General features: G+C 44.7%; 2 protein-coding genes across 2 annotated transcripts in view; both read right to left on the reverse strand.

Moving 5' to 3' along the window:
- Window positions 1–4,559: 4,559 nt before the first annotated feature.
- On the reverse strand, window positions 4,560–9,417 carry nradd (neurotrophin receptor associated death domain). Its single transcript, XM_030783266.1, has 6 exons — window positions 9,391–9,417; window positions 8,254–8,386; window positions 7,669–8,037; window positions 6,585–6,819; window positions 6,110–6,252; window positions 4,560–4,870 (listed from the first exon to the last, which is right to left on the reverse strand). Exons 1-6 carry the CDS (start codon window positions 9,415–9,417, stop codon window positions 4,560–4,562), a joined length of 1,218 nt encoding a protein of 405 aa, XP_030639126.1.
- Window positions 9,418–21,750: 12,333 nt separating this feature from the next.
- nbeal2 (neurobeachin-like 2) overlaps window positions 21,751–21,981 on the reverse strand; it is a 74,685-nt gene continuing 74,454 nt past the window's right edge. Inside the window, 1 exon segment of the mRNA XM_030783267.1 lies at window positions 21,751–21,901. Within this exon segment, the coding sequence (XP_030639127.1) occupies window positions 21,794–21,901 (108 nt within the window). The 3' untranslated portion in view covers window positions 21,751–21,793.

A 21,981-nucleotide genomic window follows, 5' to 3' on the forward strand; every position in this document is an offset into this window, starting at 1 on the left:
CTGTGGTTCGTGGTGCGGTCCTGCCTCAGACGCTCTGGTGGGCGGGGCGGGGTATGTAGCATTGATGTCGTAGCAGGCTGCTCTCCTCGCCGTTCTTTACATCTGCCACCCAGGGGTGCAGCATGTCAGAGACTCTTATTTGGGGATGTTTGCTTCTACTCCACTAATGAGGTAATTAATCAGGGTTTGACCACCCTTCTCAAGGTCACCAGTCGTCTCGCCCCAACTCATCGATTAAAACTGCATTAAGAGGAAAGAGTTGTTTCCAAACGGACAAGTGTATAATATTGCTTTATATGTGAATATGTTGAGAAATAGTTTTTGGAAAGCATTTAAATAAGCAAAAAGACTTTGTAAAAGGATCCAGGTGGTCAGTCCACCGTTTACCTTGTAAATAGCATGTAATTAAATACGGAATCTAGGAAAGCAGGATGGTGGGGAGGAGGTGGTGAACAGAATCTCTCCCTCCCCAACACCTACCTGATTAACTCTGTTCTTGGGTTTCCATAGTGACCAGGACTTCACAGACCCACACACACGCACACACACTTGTCATTGGGGGAGGGGGTGTTAAGATGGGCTGGGCGTGTCATTTCTCTCTCTCTTCCTCTGGTAATATTTGAATTTTTTAAATGTACCATAAAAGACCCCGCCCACTCCACTGTAAATACTGGTCAGGTGCATTGTCATACTGAGTGTACAAACATTTTAAAATGAAATAAACTGTTTTTGTAAAAATAACCTTGTTCCCTGCTGTCTTCTGCTTTCACCTCTTGTAGTTTATGCCGTTTCCACGCGTCTGTTGTACGACTTCATTGTGCAATCTGGCATGAGAAGTTTCACTAGTTTACTTTTTCTCGTTCCTGCTTTAAAACATCTCTGCAGATGGAGGGGGTGGGGGGTGGGGGGGGTGCATTCCAGTAGCTGTGAATGGACAGTAACATTAGCGTAGCTGGAAACGTTAGGTGAATATGGGATTGAGAGAAGCCTGAGATTTCAGGACACCGCATCTTGGCCTCGTGCTTTCCTGCGCAGTCCGGCTGCCTGAGAGTTGACGATAGCATCTCAACTGTGCGAACCCAACCAGCGCAAGGCAACCAAAATCATTTCAGTTCGTGATGAAAAATTCATGAGACTTGTTTTTTGAACAGTTTTTCTTTTTTTAAATCTCCCTCTGGGATTGCACTCTGGCCTCTGTGCTGCTGACAGGCCTACTCTTAAAAACCAGTCCTATCGAGTGACTGTCACCAGTGCTCCCAGTGCTGCGTCAGATGTTTGGCTGTGGTTTGATGGGGGAGGGGGAGGAGGGGTGATCCAGCGCTTTCATTAGCAGAACACTGTGGGGACTGTGATGTTCTGCGGCCCGGCTGTAAGGCACACTGGAATTCTGAAGCTCCCAACCCAGAGGTGCGCTCCAAACCGCAAGTTAAGCAGCACCGGCTGGAGCGCGTGATGGCACGCAGATACAAACACACACACACACACACACACACACCTCCCCATCCTCTCGACACTCCCAAAATATGGCCCCTCCCCCACCCAACCTCCAGCTGGTGTGCTCAACAGAGAAGGCAAAGAAATCATTAACAGATTTGAGAGGAAGAGAGAGAGAGAGATGAGGAGGGGTGCTACAGACCGAATGCAGCCGACAGAGAGCTGAGAAACCGGATTTAAGACATACTGGGAATGGGCTACAGTCCTGCTCTCTCTCTCCCAGTTCAAGTCCACTGTGCTTATTGAAGCCCAAGTCCTTCAGTGCAGTCGTGACTGTTGCCCTGATATGCAGACGAACTCAAGACTGTAACTGGTTAAAAATTAAAATCATCATTTTTGTCAGACCTGCAGGATGAGGGCCTGTGAGGAGAACTAAGAGATTGGTGGGTGTTACATATTTGAATATGGGTAATTTAAGATATTAAACATATGCAGAAATGTGTATGGGTTTTGGAAACATCAGTTGACACTGGATTGGACTGATGTGCTGGGATCATAGATCATAGATTTTTCTGCGGTAAAGTCAGCAGTTAGATCCAGTCAGAGTACAGAAGGGTTTCTGTGTGAACGGGTTTCTTTAATCTTAAGACTCTGGGATCTCCTACAGAGCCACAGCTGTGTGCATTTGTCTCCTCCCTGGTCCAAACTACATGATTCAGTTCCTGATCATTGGCTGATTACCTGACTCAGGTGTGTGATTCAGTTCCTGATCATTGGCTGATTACCTGACTCAGGTGTGTCAGAGCAAGGAGAGATGGGAAACGGGCAGAACCATGGGGCCTCCAGGAGCAGGACTGGGAAACACAGACCAGAGCCATGTTCCATTACCACATGACGTTGAGAGAACAGAGAACCCAAAGATAATAACATTGGGTTTGGAACTAGAACCTGGACTGACTGCCTCTTTGATGTATTCTTTGATGGACAGGTTTGTCCCCATGGAACATTAGCTTATTTGCTTGTGACTACACAAACAAGACATTGTTACGAGTGAAAAATGAAACAGCTTTGACATTGTTATGTATGAAAAATTAAGATTTGTTCAGTGGTGGTGTTGGCACCACTCTGGCTGAATTTGGCTGGCTGTTGACCTTACCTTGAATTATTAAATATTCAGTGATGTTCACAAAAATCTTTTACAGAAGAGGAAGAGAAGAACCGTGAGTGCGGTTGAGGGTCATGCAGACTAAGGTTTAATGTAGGGTGGAAAATTACTTTGCGATATTTAAACGGTGGAAATTTGTTTCTGAAGTTGCTCTACGTTTCCATGAAACTTTGTGTGGTCAGGGACGGTTCCAGTACTGGACAGGTCCTTCAGACAGTTCCTCTCTGAAACGGACCTCCAGGCTGCACATGGTGCCACAGCCAAATGGTCCATTCTGTAAACATTATTATGGGAATTCATCTTTATACAGCAGTGATGAGGTCAGAGCCTGGTCTCTGAGGAGAGACATGAAGCAAGTCTGCCCTGGTTACAACTTATTGGGGGGGGGGGGGTCTGGGAGAAATATGTGGGTAAAAAACTTTATTTATTGAAATTATATTAAAGGACATGGGAGCGAGTCCAGCATGTCATATTTCAGAGAGATTAGTTTTTCAGATATGATAGCAAACACTCAACTAAAACGACAGGTCTGAGAAATGAAACAACAAATCAGTCTCCACTCACACTAATTCATTTATTAATAGTTTAAAAATGACAAAAACTATAAACACGTCATATTTCAACACAAGCCAGGCAGACACAGAATGAGAGACAAACACATGATGATACAGCCATGGTCGAGGTCATTTAGAGTTCAGATTCCATGTCTACAAACAACGTCACAGATGGGAAGCGGGCCAGAGTCAGGTCTGACCCGTCCGGCACCGGACCTGAGAGCTGTGATGTTTTACAGGCCTAAATGCAGAGATTAAAATTAAAGTACCGCTTAAATAACTGAGTGAAACAGGTCCAATATGTCTCAAGGCCCATTTGAGGCCTTGGTGGGGCTCTGACATCTTTAGTTTGGGGGGGTGGGAGGGGGACAACAACAACAAAAATAGAGCCAGAGAATTTTTCCTCCGTCACACACCCAAACCCGGTGACACACACCCAAACCCGGCAGCCAGACATCTGATTCAAAGGCGAGTGACATGATCTGATCCATTTGATTATCTGACAACTGGAATCTCAAAGCCAACGGAATCTCAAAGCAACTGGAATCTTAAAGCAACCGGAATGTATGCAACCACACACTGCTTCCAAGCTGCCCAAACAATCTGCTCTTTCTACTGGGAAAACACCCAGAAACCAGAGGGTTTTCAGTTTGATTCCTGACTTTGGCAAGGACATCCGACCGTATTCTGACTTTGGGGTTGGGGGGGGGGGCATCCGACCATATTCTGCAGAAGACCATGCTGACATTCCCTGTTTTCCACTTCTCTGCTAATGCATCCTCTAGCTCAACACATTTCACACACACAACTGATCTCTTGAGTTTTGAAGACTGTGTACAGCATATGTTTTTGTTTATTTGAACATGTATAAAAAAGCTACATGTATAAAAAAAATGTAAAGATCTTTGCATTAGTCATAAAACTATACATGAGATTGTGGTGTCCTTTAGTGATTAGTAGTTACACGTATAAAAGCATTGACCTCTGTTTGAATGTCCCTGTGTCTGTGTCAGTGAATCCCTTTCTGTGTAATGCTGAGAGAGAGGACTAAAAAAGCTGTCAATCACAGAGGATTTGACCAATGAAAATGGTGAATATACATGAGACAGAGAGAAACAGAGGAGAATGTAAAAAGTCATGTTCAGGGCAGCTCAGAGCCCGGCTACGAGAGATCAGCGTCTGGTTTCTGTCAGTCACCGCCGGACTGGGCGTGCTGGCGATCAAGAGGAAGGTCTGCTGTTTTTTAAGTGTCAAATTGTCCAGTGAGCTGATCTCTCAAAACATCCATCCTTCAAAAAAAACCACCCAGCGGAATTTTGTGCTTTTCCTTTATCATGTCTTTTTTTTTTTTTTTTGGCGGGAGGATGACTGAGCCACATGGTCACTTTTTTTGACTGACCTGACCTTTAGACCACGGAGACGCCCTGAGCGGGCGCGGTCAGAACGCCGGCCACGTCTGACCGCTCGATACGGGCCAGTGCCGCACAGAGCACACCCAAAGTCGCACCTTCCTGCAGCGCCCAATCAGAAAGCAGCGTGTGAACGGGGTCCTGGCCACGGCCAATCACGTCGACCCGCTCCTGCTCGTAACCTAGAGCGACGGCCAACTGCCTCCAGCCGCGCCCCCCGCCCTCCATCAGTGCTTGTTCAACCTCCTCCTGCCGGTGTGGTGGTATATTCATATACAGGATGTCCTGTTTACTGTCTCTCTTACCCCCTACACAGAGAGAAATACACACAGATAACAGAACTGTTACTGCCCAAACAAACAGAAATACCCCCTACACAGAGAGAAATACACACAGGTAAGAGAACTGTTACTGCCCAAACAAACAGGAATACCCCCTACACAGAGAGAAATACGCACAGGTAACAGAACTGTTACTGCCCAAACAAACAGAAATACATACAGAGAGAGAGAATGTACGTATTATTACCTAGAGAAATGGAAATATAGAGATATAGAGAGAATGTAACTATTCCTGCCCAGAGAAATGGAGACATGTACATATAGAGAGATGAAATAACTGTTACTGCTGAGAAGAACAGAGATAAACACGTCCAGAGAGGGAGAATAGTGACAGTAAGAGTTGTAGATATTGTAGCACTGGTGTTACTGGTGATAGTAGGCGTTGTAGATATTTTAGCACTGGTGTTACTGGTGATAACTTATGTGATGCTTTGGCAGTTTGTACAGAGCTGACTGTGTTTGCTGTGTGACTCTGAATGAGGTTGCATGTTAGCAGATGACTTGATCAGCGTAAAGCAGAAGATGTTTTAAAGATGTTTTACAATATGACCTAAGTCTTTACATGAAGCAGTGTTTCTCAGTTTGCCATGCAATAGTCTCAGACTCCATCACAGTAACATCTCTGTTTCCAACATGCTCTACGCTTTCAAAGACACGTCCACTGTGTCAGCTACACTCTGGGCTTTCACTCTGTGTGACATGCCTGTGACAGAGAGTGGTGTGAAAGACTGTGACAGAGAGTGGTGTGAAAGACTGTGACAGAGAGTGGTGTGAAAGACTGTGACAGAGAGTGGTGTGAAAGACTGTGACAGAGAGTGGTGTGAAAGACTGTGACAGAGAGTGGGGTGAAAGACTGTGACAGAGAGTGGTGTGAAAGACTGTGACAGAGAGTGGTGTGAAAGACTGTGACAGAGAGTGGTGTGAAAGACTGTGACAGAGAGTGGTGTGAAAGACTGTGACAGAGAGTGGTGTGAAAGACTGTGACAGAGAGTGGTGTGAAAGACTGTGACAGAGAGTGGTGTGAAAGACTGTGACAGAGTGGTCTCTTCCTTCACTATGAGGTCTGTCAGGATAGAATTAAACTGATTTACACGGTTTGGTCTTTAGTTTGAGTGCTCTCTCTCTCTCTCCTTCTTTCTCTCTCTCTGTCTTCCTGTCTGTCTCTGACTGTCTCTCTGTCGGTCTGTCTCTCTCTGGTCCTGTTACCTTTGCTGGGTTGGTTGTCCTGGAGACTGTGAGAGTCCAGGAACACTCCACTGTCACTGTGCAGTTTCTCTCCCTCTGCCGGAGTACTGACCTCTCCCACACGGGCCTTTCCCAGCGCCTGCTTCTGCTGGCACGACTTCCAACTGACACACACACACACACACACACACACACACACACACACACACACACATACACACACACACACACACACACACACACACACACACACATACAAACACTGTCATTTCATTCACTACATTTTCAATATTCTATCACAACCCTGTGACTTTGCGTGTGATGTTAAGTAAGACAGTAAAAGCACACACAAACTCAGGTGAATAAATGAACACAGGTGTATTTATGTGAATGACTTTGCCGACACACAGCACAAAGCACTGCAGTCTCAGTGTCACCATCCACAGCCATAATGTTACCCATAATGCCCCTGTCCCTCCACCGCACCAACACTCACCACTTATAGGCCACATACAGCAGCAAACCCAGGACCACCGCGGCCAGCACGGAGACATAGACCACCAGGTTATTGCTGCCCCCCTGATCCACATCATGGGGGTTGTTTCTGGGGTTGCTTGAGCCTGGGGCGGGGCTAGTCTTCCCGCCCTCGTCCTCCTCCAGGACTGGCCGATGAGGAAGCTCCTTTGGGCCGTCAGAACCAGAGGGGCGGGAGAGAATTTGCAGGTCTTTTTCTGTGAATGGAGAAAGCGGTTACAGTTAGTCAACATTTACAGGTTACGTACACATAAAACAACACATACATGTTACAGACGTGATTACACACGCGTGAACATGCCCACGGTGTATGGTGCATATGAGATGCATAGACCTGTGTGAGTGCGTCACACGGCTCACAGATAATGAATTTCCTCTCAACCAGCAGCTTCTCACTATGAATACTCATTGTCATTGACTCTGCACTGGTGTGGAACTGCTCTGTCATGAGCCTGTGTAGTTCTCCACACATAGTTTCCCTGTTGGACAGTCCATTCTAAAACGCCCCTGCACACTGGCCGGTTAGGGCAGCACAAACACACAGTCATTACACATCAAACACGCATGCAACACGCCTGACCTCTGTGACATTAACATGTCATCACTGTGTCTGAACCAGTCAGAAGAGTATGCAGACTCAGAGTGATCACACACACACACACACACACACACAGCTGGACATGACAAATTTCCGACAGCTGGGAGACTGGGTATATGACACTTACGTGCCCTTGTCTGAAGGAAACCACACATACACACACATACACACACACACACACACACACACATACATTCAGAGCTCCCTTAGGGTGTCTTTTGTCGAGATCAAACACTCACACAGTTGGAGGCCCCGTCTTCAAACGCTCTGTGTGAGATCAGGGAAGACGCCCCCACACATAACCCAGTTTATCCCAGTCTGACCACTGGCTAAGTCAAAGAATACAGTCAAAGAGGAAATGATGTACCCACACACACACACACCATGACAAACACGTACAGTGAGACACACACAAACACACACACACACACATACACCCAACACTCACCCATGCAGAGTGTGTCTGAGTTGGGCTGGCAGGCTCTGATCTCCACCTCGTTGTCCTGGCACCTGGAGCATGGCTGGCAGGTGTGGGCGATACTGCGTTTCTCTGAGTATGTCCCCGGGGGGCACGGTTGGCACTGAGTGTCTCCCCGGACGCCGCAGGGCCAGACCACGCCGTGGCCCCGCTCACACAGCGTACAGGGGGCACACAGGCCGTCAGTACTGTTCCTCTCCCTCCACAGATAAAAGCCCTCCCCACAGTCACAGTGAGTGTCCCGCTCCGCCGTGCACACCGCCAGCGTAGCGATCGACCTCGGACAACGACCACACGGACGACAACGAGACAGGCCCTCAGAGTCCGAGAACGTCACTCCTGAAGAGACATAAAGAGAGGGAAAACGAGAGAGACAAAAAAAGAAAGAGAGAGAGAAAAGAGAGAGACATAGAGAGAGGGGAACAGAGAACGGATGAGGAAAGAGAGCGAGAGAGAGAGAGAGACGGAGAGAGAGAGAGATGCCAGTAAAAACATAAGTCTGAATATAGAGATTTTACTGTCTGACCACAGATGCCTTGTGTTGTGGAGTCTCACCATCCTGGCACGCCTGGCATCGCGTGTTTTCCTGCCCACAGTCCAATGCCATGCCGCTGCCCACTGGGCACATTTTACAGCACTCCCCAGCATCGGTGTAACGACCACTGGCACAGTCATTGCCTGTGACCACCTGCAGAGAGAGACAACACAGTCAGTACTAAACACACACACACACACACACACACACACAGACACAGTCATTGCCTGTTACCACCTGCAGAGAGAGACAACACAGTCAGTACTAAACACACACACGCACACACACAGACACAGTCATTGCCTGTGACCACCTGCAGAGAGAGACAACACAGTCAGTACTAAAAACACACACACAGACATGCATACACGCACACACATACGCGCGCTCACACACACACACACACACACACACAAGCACACATACACGCACACACACACACACGATGAATAAGAAAAATAATTTTGTTTACACGCACCATGCATTCACACTAGGCATGCAAACATTTGACCTATCAGATGGAGCCCTGGATACATGGGCCATGCATTCACATCACTTGGCCAATCAGATGAAGCCCCAGCTAGCTGTGACCTACCCTCAGATTAACTGGTGTCAATCTAGTGGCTACAGCAAGGTTAGCTAGCACGATGGTTGAGGAAGGAGAGAAGAGTGAGGAAAATTTGGTTGATGAAAAAGTAGCCTACTTCTGCTATTTGGGATTATGGACAGACGACGTGTCACAAACACAGGCACTGTGTAAAACATGCCGAACAATCTGTTCAATAAAAGCATGTTCGAAATTAAGACGCGAGTATTAGGGCCACATCGTTGTAAAAAAGTCATAATATAACAAGAATAAAGTCGAAATTTCACGAGAAAAAATAATAATAATACAAAAAAAATTATAATGTGTGAGTGGAGGGTGGGGGACACATAATTTTTTATGAAAAACATTACCAGCGACCGACAAAACAAGTGAGAGGACAGTCAATGGCAGCTTAAGCCTTGCTCTGGCAGCTGCTGTTTGTGTTTTGCACTGTTGCAAATCACAGTTTCTAGAACAATCTTTTCAAAGTCCTGGTACTTATGATAATGTGGTGCTGATGTGCTAACGGTTAAACTATTTCGTTATTTGTGAAATACACATTAAAGTATACCCTCGCGAGATGCTCCACGTTGCCCATTTTAACGCAGGCGACAGGCTGCTCTTCTGATATTTCCCTTCTAAAATAACACGTAGCCTAAAATTTTGACTTTACTATCTTAATATTATGACTTTTTTTCTTGTAAAACTACGACTTTATTCTCGTAATATTGCGCCTTTATTCTCGAAATCTGAGCGGGTTTTTTTCCCTCAATGTAGCCCTAATACTCCGTCGTACGAACTAATTTATTTCATTTCTTGATTCGGTGGGCAAAGGCTATTCAGTGTTTGTGGGTCTATGTTAGCAGTGTACCTATTAAAGCACAAGGACACATGATCTGTACAGCCAATATGCACACTTCAAAATGTGTTTATTTATCGCCAGTCATACGGTCATCGCAATGTTATACAATGTTGTCGCACCTCGCAGATTTTTCTCATATCTTGCAGGCCGAAACCACACACGCGCACGCACACTCACATGCGCACAGACTACACATACACACACTCACACACACACACACGCACAGACTCAACAGGATTCTCTAAGTGACTGAAATTCTAAGTGACTGATGTTTAGTGTTGCACACTAAACAAGGGGTGAACAAAATCATTTAGTCGGCAGCCAGAGACTTAAAACCTGTTTAGTAATAATATTTAGTAAAAGTGTATACCGTGCAAATATACTACACATAGAAAACTATCCAGGGCATACCTCAAAACATGTATCTTTACTGCAAAGCCGATGCTAAACAAGTGATAAAATACCCACACAGGTGACTGGGCGGCCGAAGATTCAGGACCTGAACACGGGGCGGAGTCTCACCCAAATCTCACCATCAGCGAGACAGTGTGTGTGTGTGTGTGTGTGTGTGTGAGAGAGAGAGAGAGAGATGCATATCTGAGCTTAAGCACAGACAGACTAAAGGGGATGTTTTACAACCCCTCATACACACACACACACACACACATTGCTGAGGCCATCAGGAATGCTAATGAGTGAGAGCCAAGCAGTGCACGGGGGGGGGGGGGGGGGGGGACAAAACCGAAGCCTGAAATATGACTCATTTAAGAATGTCTCTCACAGACTCTCACTCTCAGCCTCAACAAGGACAAAAAATGCTACAGAAAAGAGATGGTACTCACACACACACTCTTTCATTCCCAGTCACACTCATCATCAAATGGCACTGTGCGTGCGTGCGCGCGTGTGTGTGTGTGTGCAGAGGCTTGTTATGGCTCTGAATCCCAAAAGGACCTCTGACTTAAGCATTAAAAACACGCAAGAAGTGAAGAGAGACAATCTTCCCTTTTTCCCTCAGGGTCTGACCAAGGCAAACAGATGTCAGAGAGAGGGAGAGAGAGTTAAAGCTACACAGATTCTCTCTGATCTTTCTCTCTGAGTTCTGCCAGAGACCTGCCCATCAAACACACACACACACACACACACACACATCAAGAAATTCATACATGTTCCCATCCAAGCATACACACATCACTCACTAGCATGCAAATATACTTATACACAAACATATATTCATATATAAACACAATGACATATGAGTGTGTACACACACACACCCACACACACACACACACTTTCAGTGCCCTGTAGAGTGGATGAGTGTGAGTGTAGTTGCTTTGCTCTGTCTGCCAAAAATAACAGGAAAAGTTTCAAAGTTTCACCCTGAGCTGATTAACAGTTTGTGGCTGATTTGGATAAGATGGGAGTTTAGCTCAAACACACACACACACACACACACACACACACACACACACACACACACACACACAGAGTCAAAACTAATCCTCTTAATGTTAAAACTGATCTGGCCCAAACTAACCCCCTGCTCTGACTACCTCTGCTGAGTGGCTGAGGGAAGAATCAAACACACACACACACACTCACACTCCACTCTGAACCAAACACACACACACACACACACTCCACTCTGAACCAAACACACACACACACACACACACACTCCACTCTGAACCAAACACACACACACAGACACAATCCACTCTGAACCAAACACACACTCACACTCCACTCTGAATCCAACACACACACACACACACACTCCACTCTGAACAAAACACACACATACACTCACACTCCACTCTGAACCAAACACACACACGCACTCCACTCTGAACAAAACACACACACACACTCACACTCCACTCTGAACCAAAGACACACTCACACTTTAAACTCAACACTCACACTCCAGTTTAAACTAAACACAAACACATGTCTGAGAGCTAAGCCAGTGGGCACTTTAGCAGCATATCCTGACCTGAAGTGGGGAGAGGGAGAGAAAGAGAGAGAGACAGAGAGAGAGGGAGAGAAAGAGAGAGAGAGAGAGAGGGAGAGAAAGAGAGAGACAGAGAGAGAGAGAGAGAGGGAGAGAAAGAGAGAGACAGAGAGAGAGAGAGGGGGAGAGAGGGAGAGAGACAGAGAGAGAGAGAGAGGGGGAGAGAGGGAGAGAGAGAAATTCTTTGGTCTGCTATCTACCAGAACTGTGCGTTTGGCATTTCCTTTCCTGGTGCCCAAACGAAGCATTAATAAAGTCCCTCAGTGTGTGTGTGTGTGAGTGTGTGTGTGTAATATCATTTTAATTTGACTTTGTTATAGACATGTAAAACCCTTTGAGACTATAAACAGTGATACTGGGTTCTCTAAATAACCTTGTATTATTATTATTATTATTATTATTAATAAATAACTTGTGTGTGTATATATATATATATATGTGTGTGTGTGTGTGTATGAGAGCGAGAGAGAGAGACTTGGCAGAGTTCTTTCCCTCTGCCAGTGCCTACTTAATACCGGTGAAGAGACATGCGTTTACACCCAGCCTGACAAAAATGCACTTCATTTTCCACATCTGACTCACACTGACACTTAAACCAAAGCTTCAAATGAAAGGTTCAAAACAGAAACATTTCCATCGGCAAACAACTGACAAAAGCTAAAATAACAATACTTTAAGCTGCAGAAATGTGTTTATCTAAAAAAAAACCCTCAAAGGTTGTCTGAATAACAAACACAGAGATAAAAAGTAAAGGAGTTTGTGCTTTAAACAAAACTGATGATTAGCAATTGTGTACAAGACACCAGCGGAGGTGAATCATCCTGATTGACTCAGTGTCGTTCACATACCTCATCCCTCACTCTGTGGGGTACAGAAAGATTTTATCTGTGCATGTATGTGTGTGTGTGTGCGTATACATGCGTGTGTATGTGTGTGTTTGTTTTAAGTGAGGTCACAGTTGGCAGGCCTGTCTGTTTGGGATTAAAGAGCTGGACATTTACTCTGATTCCCCAGTGAGAGACCACCAAAGATCAGAGAGAGAACAAACCGTAGAGGGGTCTACATGACACGGCTGGCATGGTCACTCAATCAGCATGGAGTCCACACACACACACACACACACTCACACACAGCTCTTATGATGTGTGTTCCTTGTAAGGTATAGTGTGTGTGTGTGTGTGTGTGTGTGTACAGATGAAGAGCACATGAAAAGAAGTGGCTACTCCATCACCTACTCTGACTTTTGCTCAATATTAACTTTCTATCATTATTATTTCAGCCTACAGTAAACTGGTAGGACCAATTTACCGAATAGGCTAGGTCTGTCCGAATGTGCGCGCGCGCTCCGTTATTACACATAGGTGCCCAGTACAAACTTTGAACTAAAAGTTCGCTGAAACGATATTAATGTAAAGTCATATACAAACGCGCATGCTCTCAGTCTTTCAGTAAAGACTGCCGAACGATTTGGTCTGTATGACTGCAACCCGTTACACTGGGTTTTAAATCTCTCATCAAAATAACAAATAAAGACAGAACTTTAAAATAACAAATAAAAACAGAACTTCTGTAGTCAACTTTTATTCAAACCAGCGAAGAATCTGACACTAAATGAGTATTCAGCATGACGAACAACTGCGGCCAGAGACTCGCTCTAACCGTTAAGACCTGAAGAGAAATGCAGGGCTGAATCTTCAGCAGCAAAGATACATGACACGACCTTCTGTTCCGTTTAAGAGTGAATATTCTCTTTTAGTATGCTAAACGTATTTAGTAAATCCAGTGTACAAGATGACATAGAGAAAAAAATTCTTCAGCTTCTAACTGGCCGGAAATCGCAGCTCTTTAATCCTGAGACATTAAATGAGATGCTAAAAACTGCTTCCTATCCATTAAAAAGAAGACGCAACTGTCAGTTGGCGGCTAATCTGGTTAGAAACAACAAACTGAACTTGCTCTATCAAAGAGCGAGAGAGAGAGAGTTAGGAGTTCAAGACAGAAACCGATTCTCTGTCCCCCTGAAGAACTGAAAACTATACATCTCGGAAAGTGGGATTACGGAGCTGGCAGCTCTCCTTTCTCTCCGCAGACCAGGAGAAAATGACGGTAATTACAAAGCGCCGGAGATCTCGAGCCCAACGACACTTAGGCTGCGGTCGCTTTTTTTCCACAAGGAGCTGTCATGAAGGATCGGTTTGGCGGAATCTGAATCCAACTAGTGTATTCATTTTAATATAATTGTAAAAAACCGGATCTCGCCCAATGTCATTTCGCCTGTAAAAAGATCAAATGTTTCAGGGTGCATATGCGTATATTTAAGTGTGTGTTCCTTACACCCTAAGGTACACTGACTAAATTGATAGGTTCAGTCTTTGGATGATGCTTATACTTATTTTGGAGAATATGAGCACAATTTGTTACGATATATTCTTCAACTGCAGTTCATTACAGGACGTATTTGCACTCGCTCTCGCTCTCTCTCACACACACACACACACGTGAAAACTTGTAATTTGGGTAACATGACAGGGCTTGAGCGGCTTTACCGCCCCGCGGTCGCTTTGTGCCTGATAACTCAGCATATACGCATGATAAGAATCTTTTTACAAGCCAAAGAATATAAACAAACACCAACATTCAATGGCAAAAGATCAAAGAGAGCGAGAGAGAGAGCGAGAATGACAAACGTTCGGTTGCGAGTTTCTAAAGAGTGTTACAGTAACTACAGATGAAACCAGGCAGAGCGGTTCCGATTCACTGTCAGGCTATTTTTAAACCAGTACATATTAATATAAAGTTTGGTATTGTAATATGATGTTGGTTATCGCTAGATACCGTTATATGTATATGGGAAAATGAGAGCAGAAATGTTATATATAACATTATATATCGCTATAAAGCTATATAGTGATAAACTACCCATTAAACTGTGGACGGTGAAGATGTTTTTAGTATTTTGTCAAGAGTACGACCTCTGCATCATTTTCAATTTTTTTTTTCCAATTGTCACTTCACGGCATTCTGATATTAGGATTAGCACTAAACAGACTATAGTTAAGTGATTAATTACAGGTAATTAATATCTCTCTGAATATCTCTGAATTTTGTAAAGGCCAATTAAAAAAAAAACATTTCAAAGTCAGCTGGACCGTGATGTCTTGTAAACCTCTGGTCTTGGTATGTGCTGGAAAAAGAAAACGCCTTTCTTTTTTAATAAGACACCATACCTTTTCACGTCTTATCTCCCGGCAACAGTCATCACTCATAATAATGACTGCTAGCTCAGTGGATCAAAGCTTTGAATGTTTGAACCACAGACACGCAGACTGCCACAACCAAGTTAAATGGCATAAGAGGCGATTGACAACAAAGAATCAAAAGTGGTATAATTTGTTTCTTTCTTTTTCACACGGTCAGCAACAGGGAATAAAAAAGAAAAATGTGTGCTTTTATCACAAAACTTGTTCTCATCACAGAATAAGCCGAAATACTTATCCAAATCACGCACTGATTCGGAGCGCGGACTCACCTTTAGGAGCAGAACGAAGACGCAGACCCGAAGAGTTACCATCTCACGGCCCGTTAGTGACTCACTTTTTCCGACCAAAAATCTCAGTGCCTCGGGCTTCCAGACTTCCTCCAGACGTAGGCTATGCTTCAGGTTTCACGCGCAAAATAAGCTTGAACGCACGAGAAAAAAATCCCGCAACAGCCCTACTGTGTCACCCGGTCCTTTTCAAGAAAGGAACACTTATATCTCCAATGGCTTCTCTATAGACCAAAGTTTCGTCGCACGGGCTGGTTTTGGGATGCGCACGTCTCGCTCCTGAATAAGTCTTTGTTTTCGAGGTTAGATGGTCATTGAAATGAGAAAACCAAAAAACGTCTTATTCATTACAGCTTAATTTCAAAGTCATGCTCTGTCGTTTGTTTTCGCGTAGTTTGACTCACTCCATTATCCTTCTACTTGGAACTCGGCGCTCAACTCAACAAAATTGACTGAAATCGGCTTCCCCCTTCTCTCCCCCCTCCCAGCCACGGAACCATGTGACCTTTGTATGCGTCCTGTGATTGGATAAATGGCAGTATCATAAACACGTTGAAGTGATCTTGGAATTGTGCGGTTTGTCTCATAAACCAGAAATTAGAAAACGGGTCACCGGAAATATTAGGATCCTTTTAAGAGCAACAAACATGAGTAAAATACTCGCTGTCATGTGAATTTTTGAGCCTCACTTACTTTACCGGACTTACCATAACTATTACATGTAACTGATAAAAAATCGCTGCTTATGAAAACATAATATATATACGTTACAATACAATTATACCTACAATCGCATTATTATTATTGTTATTATTATTATTATCATTATTATTATTATCGTTGTTGTTACAGCCACAGCCTTTACTAAGATTAAGGTTTGGGTTAAGGCTAGTTGTATATGCAGTGTATATGGAGTGTCAAACCGAATTATTGTTAGAGTTTTTACACTTGAGGCGATCGCCATTAGTGCTAATAGAGCTGAAACTTGGAATTCTTCACATACATAACAGAGACAGGGGACGCCCCGCGCCTCTTTTCACATCAGAGGCATTTCAAACGTACTTTAGATAAACAGCCGGTCAATACTGAGGGTTGTAAAGCCGCGGGGCCGCGCCGCATGTGGCCTGAGGACAACAGAGACCGGCAAATGGAGACATCTTTTTCTGTATAGAAAGACAGCAATGCTTCAAAGACGGGTACTTCTGTAAAAAGAGTCGGGATAGCGGACATATAGGGGGGGCAGGGAGTTCATTTAAGATCTAGGAAGGGGTAGGAGACAGTGGCACAAACAAGCAGACATGGAAACCCCAGTGAAGACGTCTGCGTTCGGCAGGTCGTCACCTTCGAAAGCACACAACTTAGTCGCAACGGCCGTCTTCTAAGAGAATGAGAGATGTACTCGTTTGTCGAGTGTGTTTGATATTCAGAATTGGCAGATAAAACTAATTTTTTAGTAGTGAAGACACCAATGAGTTATAGTTGATTCAAATTGATCGAGTATTTCCACCTACTATAAGTAAGGAGTAAAAGCATTTTCGACGTTTTTTATGGTTAACAACTGAGGGATGATATTATTATCGCGAGACTTTACGCGTTAACATCTTACTCGGTCATTTGAATTAAACACAAATAGAATACTGAGTAATGTAGAATCATAAGCAAGATTTTGTTAAGCATCTCTAGACACACACTCACTCTCTGCTTTTGACAAAAAGAACATACGCTCGCACACACACACACACACACACATTCCCTCTGAAGATGGTAGAAGTGCAGTACAGGTGCAGACCAGCTGTAGATAGTGGTTCTCTCTCTTTCTCTCTCACTCTCTCTTCATCTATACCAGTTTTCTCTTTCCTGCCTAACCCAGTCCCCGCTGACTGCGTGCCACACCCTGCCCCTGCACTAATGCTAAAACATTCCTGCTCTCATTCTCCCAGACACAAAGGGAGCGACACCTCGGGGACGGTGCCAAAACTCTCTCTTTAAAGGGTTGGAGCGCCAGGCTGCCAAGACGCAGCCGTTCTTACAGCACGCTGATGCCAGGCGAGGACATCCAGTCCAGGACTAACCCCCATTCGTCAGCCACATGGAACACACTGAAGACTCAGCTCTCTGCCTGGTCTAACACATCTGATTCACTGGATCCACAGCCTGGCCAGCAGCTGGACTGGAGAGGCAGAACTGGGAAACGTTGCCAAAAGTCACTGGCCACTTACACCCCAGACAGTTCACTGAAACTATGATCATCGGTTCTATCACAGAAGCCTTAGGTTCACTGGGCCAGTATACTGCTGTGACTGGTCTGAATGGAAAAGCTGGACAAATCCATCGAAATAAAACCAGCTGTGAGACTGGAGATGTAGCTGCTGAGGAGCTGGTCTGTGGGTGTGAGGGGAATGGAAGCCCCCCCAAACGGAGACCATACACCCCACAGTCCCGCAATAACAGTCCGGGGGGGTGGGGGGGGCTCCTACTCCATCGTACTCTTCCTCTACCCCTCCCGCTGATTTTTCCCCAGGACACGAGAGGTCAAGAAGATGAGATGCCTGCTCTTACTGAGAATGAGGTGTGAACCCCTCCTCCCATTGTTGGACATTCACGTCTGAGGGGGTGTGGCTGTCATACCTCCCCCTCCCTTCCTCTCCCTCTCTCCACTTAGTGACCTGGCATGGGGGGGGGGCGGCAGTGGACATTCACCCCTCCCTCTTCTACAACCCTCTCTATCAACCCCCTCTGTATTGACCTCCTCTCTTTGGTGTTTATGGGTAGGCAGACAGGATGTTCAGCCCACCAGGAGATCAAAGGATGGCCCAACGTAACACGCACACACGCACACACACACACACACACACACACACAACCCCTTGGACTGACAGAGTTCACACCTATAGAGGGGAAATCAAAGTGAAGAGTTATTTAAAGAACAAGAGGGAGAAACAGAGAAAAAGAAGAGGGAGGAAGCAGATGAACTGATTCTTTGAATTCAGTTGGATTCTGCAAACAAGGCTGTTTTTGTCCCACGTGGAGAACACACACACACGTACATGCACACACACATTCACACAGGTAGAAGATAAACGCTAGAAAACCTTCTTTCCTGGTTAGAGAGTACAATTGGACACAGAGAAGAGAACTGCCTGGGGCAGACAGATTTTACACACAGTGGGCCTGTCGGCCAGGCCCAGGGTCCCAGCCAGTCAGTCAGCGTGTGTGTGTGTGTTAACAAAGCCAAATTTACTGACTGTTTGTAACGTCACCTTTAAACAAGTTTTACTCAGGCTGCACAGTTCAGTTCCAGCGCTTTCACATCGTCCCATAAACAAAGCACAGACCCCGAAGCCAACACAGCTTGACTTCATCCAACAGAGGAAGAGAGAGTTTTAAAAAAACACACAGTCACTGGAAATGGGGGTTTTTTAATGGTTTGTAATTTCAAACCAAGGTCATAAAACTCATCCATATAGACAGTACAGAGATTAGTCATTTTATGGCTTCAGTCTCATCCAAAACCAGTCAGAAACTCTTGCTCTCTCCTCTTGTCATCAGAGACAAGCTCTGATGTACTTTCAGACAAAATTTATGTGCAAGATACGGACACAATTCAACATACTTTTGATATTTTCTCCATTTTATAAATCACAGACAGTGTATGTCTCCTGCCACACCAGTGTTTGAATATATGCTGGAGTGTATAGAGGTTCTAAAACAAAAACCCAAAAAAAAACAGACGTGTGTCCTTGTTAGTCCTATTGTCTTTCTCCCAGTGAAACCAGTGCAGATTAGCCAAAACCACACCAGAGGCACGGACAGGATGTCGGAATTCCCGCTCTTTCGCTCCTGGGGGGGAGTTGCAGCATTCCCATGTGTTTCACAGGCTTGACGGGAAACGGAGCAACTGGCTTCAAAGGGATCAGTGCTCAAAGCCAGAAATGCACAGCCCAAATTAAACGAATAATAATTTACTAACAGAAGCGGGTTAACTAGTGGCATCTGTATGAATAGCAGTGACACATTTAGACCATGAGTGAGGGAGAGGGAGCCAGTGGAATGTCCTCCAGTGAGATCTCTATCTGTCATAACAGACAGGTCAGTGATCTCTATCAGTCATAACAGACAGGTCAGTGATCTCTATCTGTCATAACAGACAGGTCAGTGATCTCTATCAGTAATAACAGACAGGTCAGTGATCTCTATCAGTCATAACAGACAGGTCAGTGATCTCTATCTGTCATAACAGACAGGTCAGTGATCTCTATCAGTAATAACAGACAGGTCAGTGATCTCTATCAGTCATAACAGACAGGTCATTGATCTCTATCAGTAATAACAGACAGGTCAGTGATCTCTATCAGTCATAACAGTCAGGTCAGTGATCTCTATCTGTCATAACAGACAGGTCAGTGATCTCTATCAGTCATAACAGACAGGTCAGTGATCTCTATCAGTAATAACAGACAGGTCAGTGATCTCTATCAGTAATAACAGACAGGTCAGTGATCTCTAATCACAGAGAGGTCAGTGATCTCTAATAACAGACAGGTCAGTGATCTCTATCAGTCATAACAGACAGGTCAGTGATCTCTATCAGTAATAACAGACAGGTCAGTGATCTCTATCAGTCATAACAGACAGGTCAGTGATCTCTATCAGTCATAACAGACAGGTCAGTGATCTCTATCAGTAATAACAGACAGGTCAGTGATCTTTATCAGTCATAACAGTCAGGTCAGTGATCTCTATCTGTCATAACAGACAGGTCAGTGATCTCTATCAGTCATAACAGACAGGTCAGTGATCTCTATCTGTCATAACAGACAGGTCAGTGATCTCTATCAGTAATAACAGACAGGTCAGTGATCTCTAATCACAGACAGGCCTTGCAGGTTGAGGCACACAGCACAGTGAGGGAGAGGACTTGGGCACTGAAAGAAAAGAGGGGATGAATGGAAGGGATGATGGAGAAACAATGAAAAGAAAAACTGATTTAACTGAGATTAAAATTTCAGTCTTCAAAAGTTAAAGGGAGACTCCCTCACTGATCTGACAGGTCAAAAGCTGTTTCTGAAGACCAGACTAAACTGACAGACATGTTGTTCAAATAATCCAGTTCCTCCCCCACTGAATGAGATGAAGAGTATAGGATGAGAGGAGGGAAAGACAAAGGCAGTGAAGGGTCTAAACGACATCCTGATAAATCCAGTGTCACACGAGGAAAATCCAAAAGGCACTTTTTTGTCACGTGGCGTGTTGCAAACCATTCACGTGAGGAGTCTGCAGGTGCTCAGGGCAGACCGAGAAAACGGATCAAATATACTGACAGTGTCCTTCAGTAAAACAATAACCGACAGTCTTCTTCAGTAAAACAGTAAGAGGAATGCACTTTTTCCGTCAGCAGGTCCAGGACACTACACAGAGGGTCAGAAGTATTCACACTCAACACATTTCCTTTAGAAGGCATCAGAGGGGTTTTCGGTTTTTTTTTCACACCTGACTGATTCTCGTTAAAGGATGTTACATTATCAAGAACAACACAGCATGTTCACAGTAACCATCACCTGTCATATTGCTTAATGAGCATGTTTTCACACACACAAATGCACACACACACGCACACATGCACGCGCGCGCACGCACGTACACACAGACACTCACACACACCCGTGCACACACACACACACACACACACACACACACACACACACACACACACACACACACACACACTCTCTTGAGGACATTCTGTATTTACAAAGAGACTTTTTTTCAGCATAAGTACATTTTTCAAGTTTTAAAGAGTTCACTGAAAGTACCAGTACAGAAAAGACCACCACAGACAAAACCAGCCAATCAATATCTCTAACCACAGACAAAACCAGCCAATCAAAGTCATGCATCACAGACGAGATCAAAATCACCCGCTGCAGACAAGATCAACCCGCAAAAATTGACATCTGTTGAAATTAACAAATTCACTTCACCTTCAGTGACACCATCATACTGCATACATTAGTTAGAGTCACCTAAGAGTACAGTGCTAAATCAGTGATTCAGATCTCAGAAAATGCTGCTTAAAAACAGTTGAGCGTTGAACATATTTGTGCATTAGTAAAAACTATTACAATCTCTTTATAGTTCTAAACATTTCACAGGGAAGGCTACCACATCTTTGCCTTAAAACTGTTTTTAAAATCTTTGGAATGGTTCAGTTATAAAACAGAAAGAAATTAAATGCTTTAAAAATAGATTTTTTTTTTTTCTTTTTTCCCTTTCATCGGTTTAAAAGTGCAGCTTTGGGTTGTTGCATTTTATGCATCTACCCCCCCGCCCCCCCCCCTCCCCCTCCCCCGTTCTGTCTCTGAGAAAAGGTACAGAGAGTTGCCATGTGTGGGAGGTGGAGTTTTGGGGTGGGCGGAGCCCCAGCAGGTCTCAGACAGGCAGTGGTCTCTGATGAGGGGTAGAGCTGAGTCTCTCTGCTGGCTTTTTTGGAGCGTAACCCCTCTCCTGTGTGTATAGTGCATCTCCTAAAACCAGGTGGAGTGATCTGCTCATTTCCCAGAGTGCTCTGTGGGGTTGTATTCCGTTTCTCCTGAGGATACCTGGGAAATTCTACGCGTGGAGCCAAACAAGCGACGGGAAAACTGTCCTGAGCGCACCTGAGAATAGACAGAACAAGCATCACAGATTACAACACAGATTACACCACACTACAACCACATAGTCCTACCACTGAACC

This window comes from Chanos chanos, chromosome 8, assembly GCF_902362185.1.
Source record: "Chanos chanos chromosome 8, fChaCha1.1, whole genome shotgun sequence".
NCBI lineage: Eukaryota > Metazoa > Chordata > Actinopteri > Gonorynchiformes > Chanidae > Chanos > Chanos chanos.

Bases quoted from the DNA above. Each gene is read 5' to 3' on its own strand.
- nradd (XM_030783266.1), bottom strand. From the start codon at position 9,417: ATGGGCAACGTGGAGCATCTCGCGAGG. The intron at 8,038-8,253 runs GTGAGACTCCAC...ATGTCTCTTCAG, and splicing joins ATGCCAGGCGTGCCAGGATG to GAGTGACGTTCTCGGACTCT. The intron at 6,820-7,668 runs GTGAGTGTTGGG...CTCCATTCACAG, and splicing joins CTCAGACACACTCTGCATGG to AAAAAGACCTGCAAATTCTC.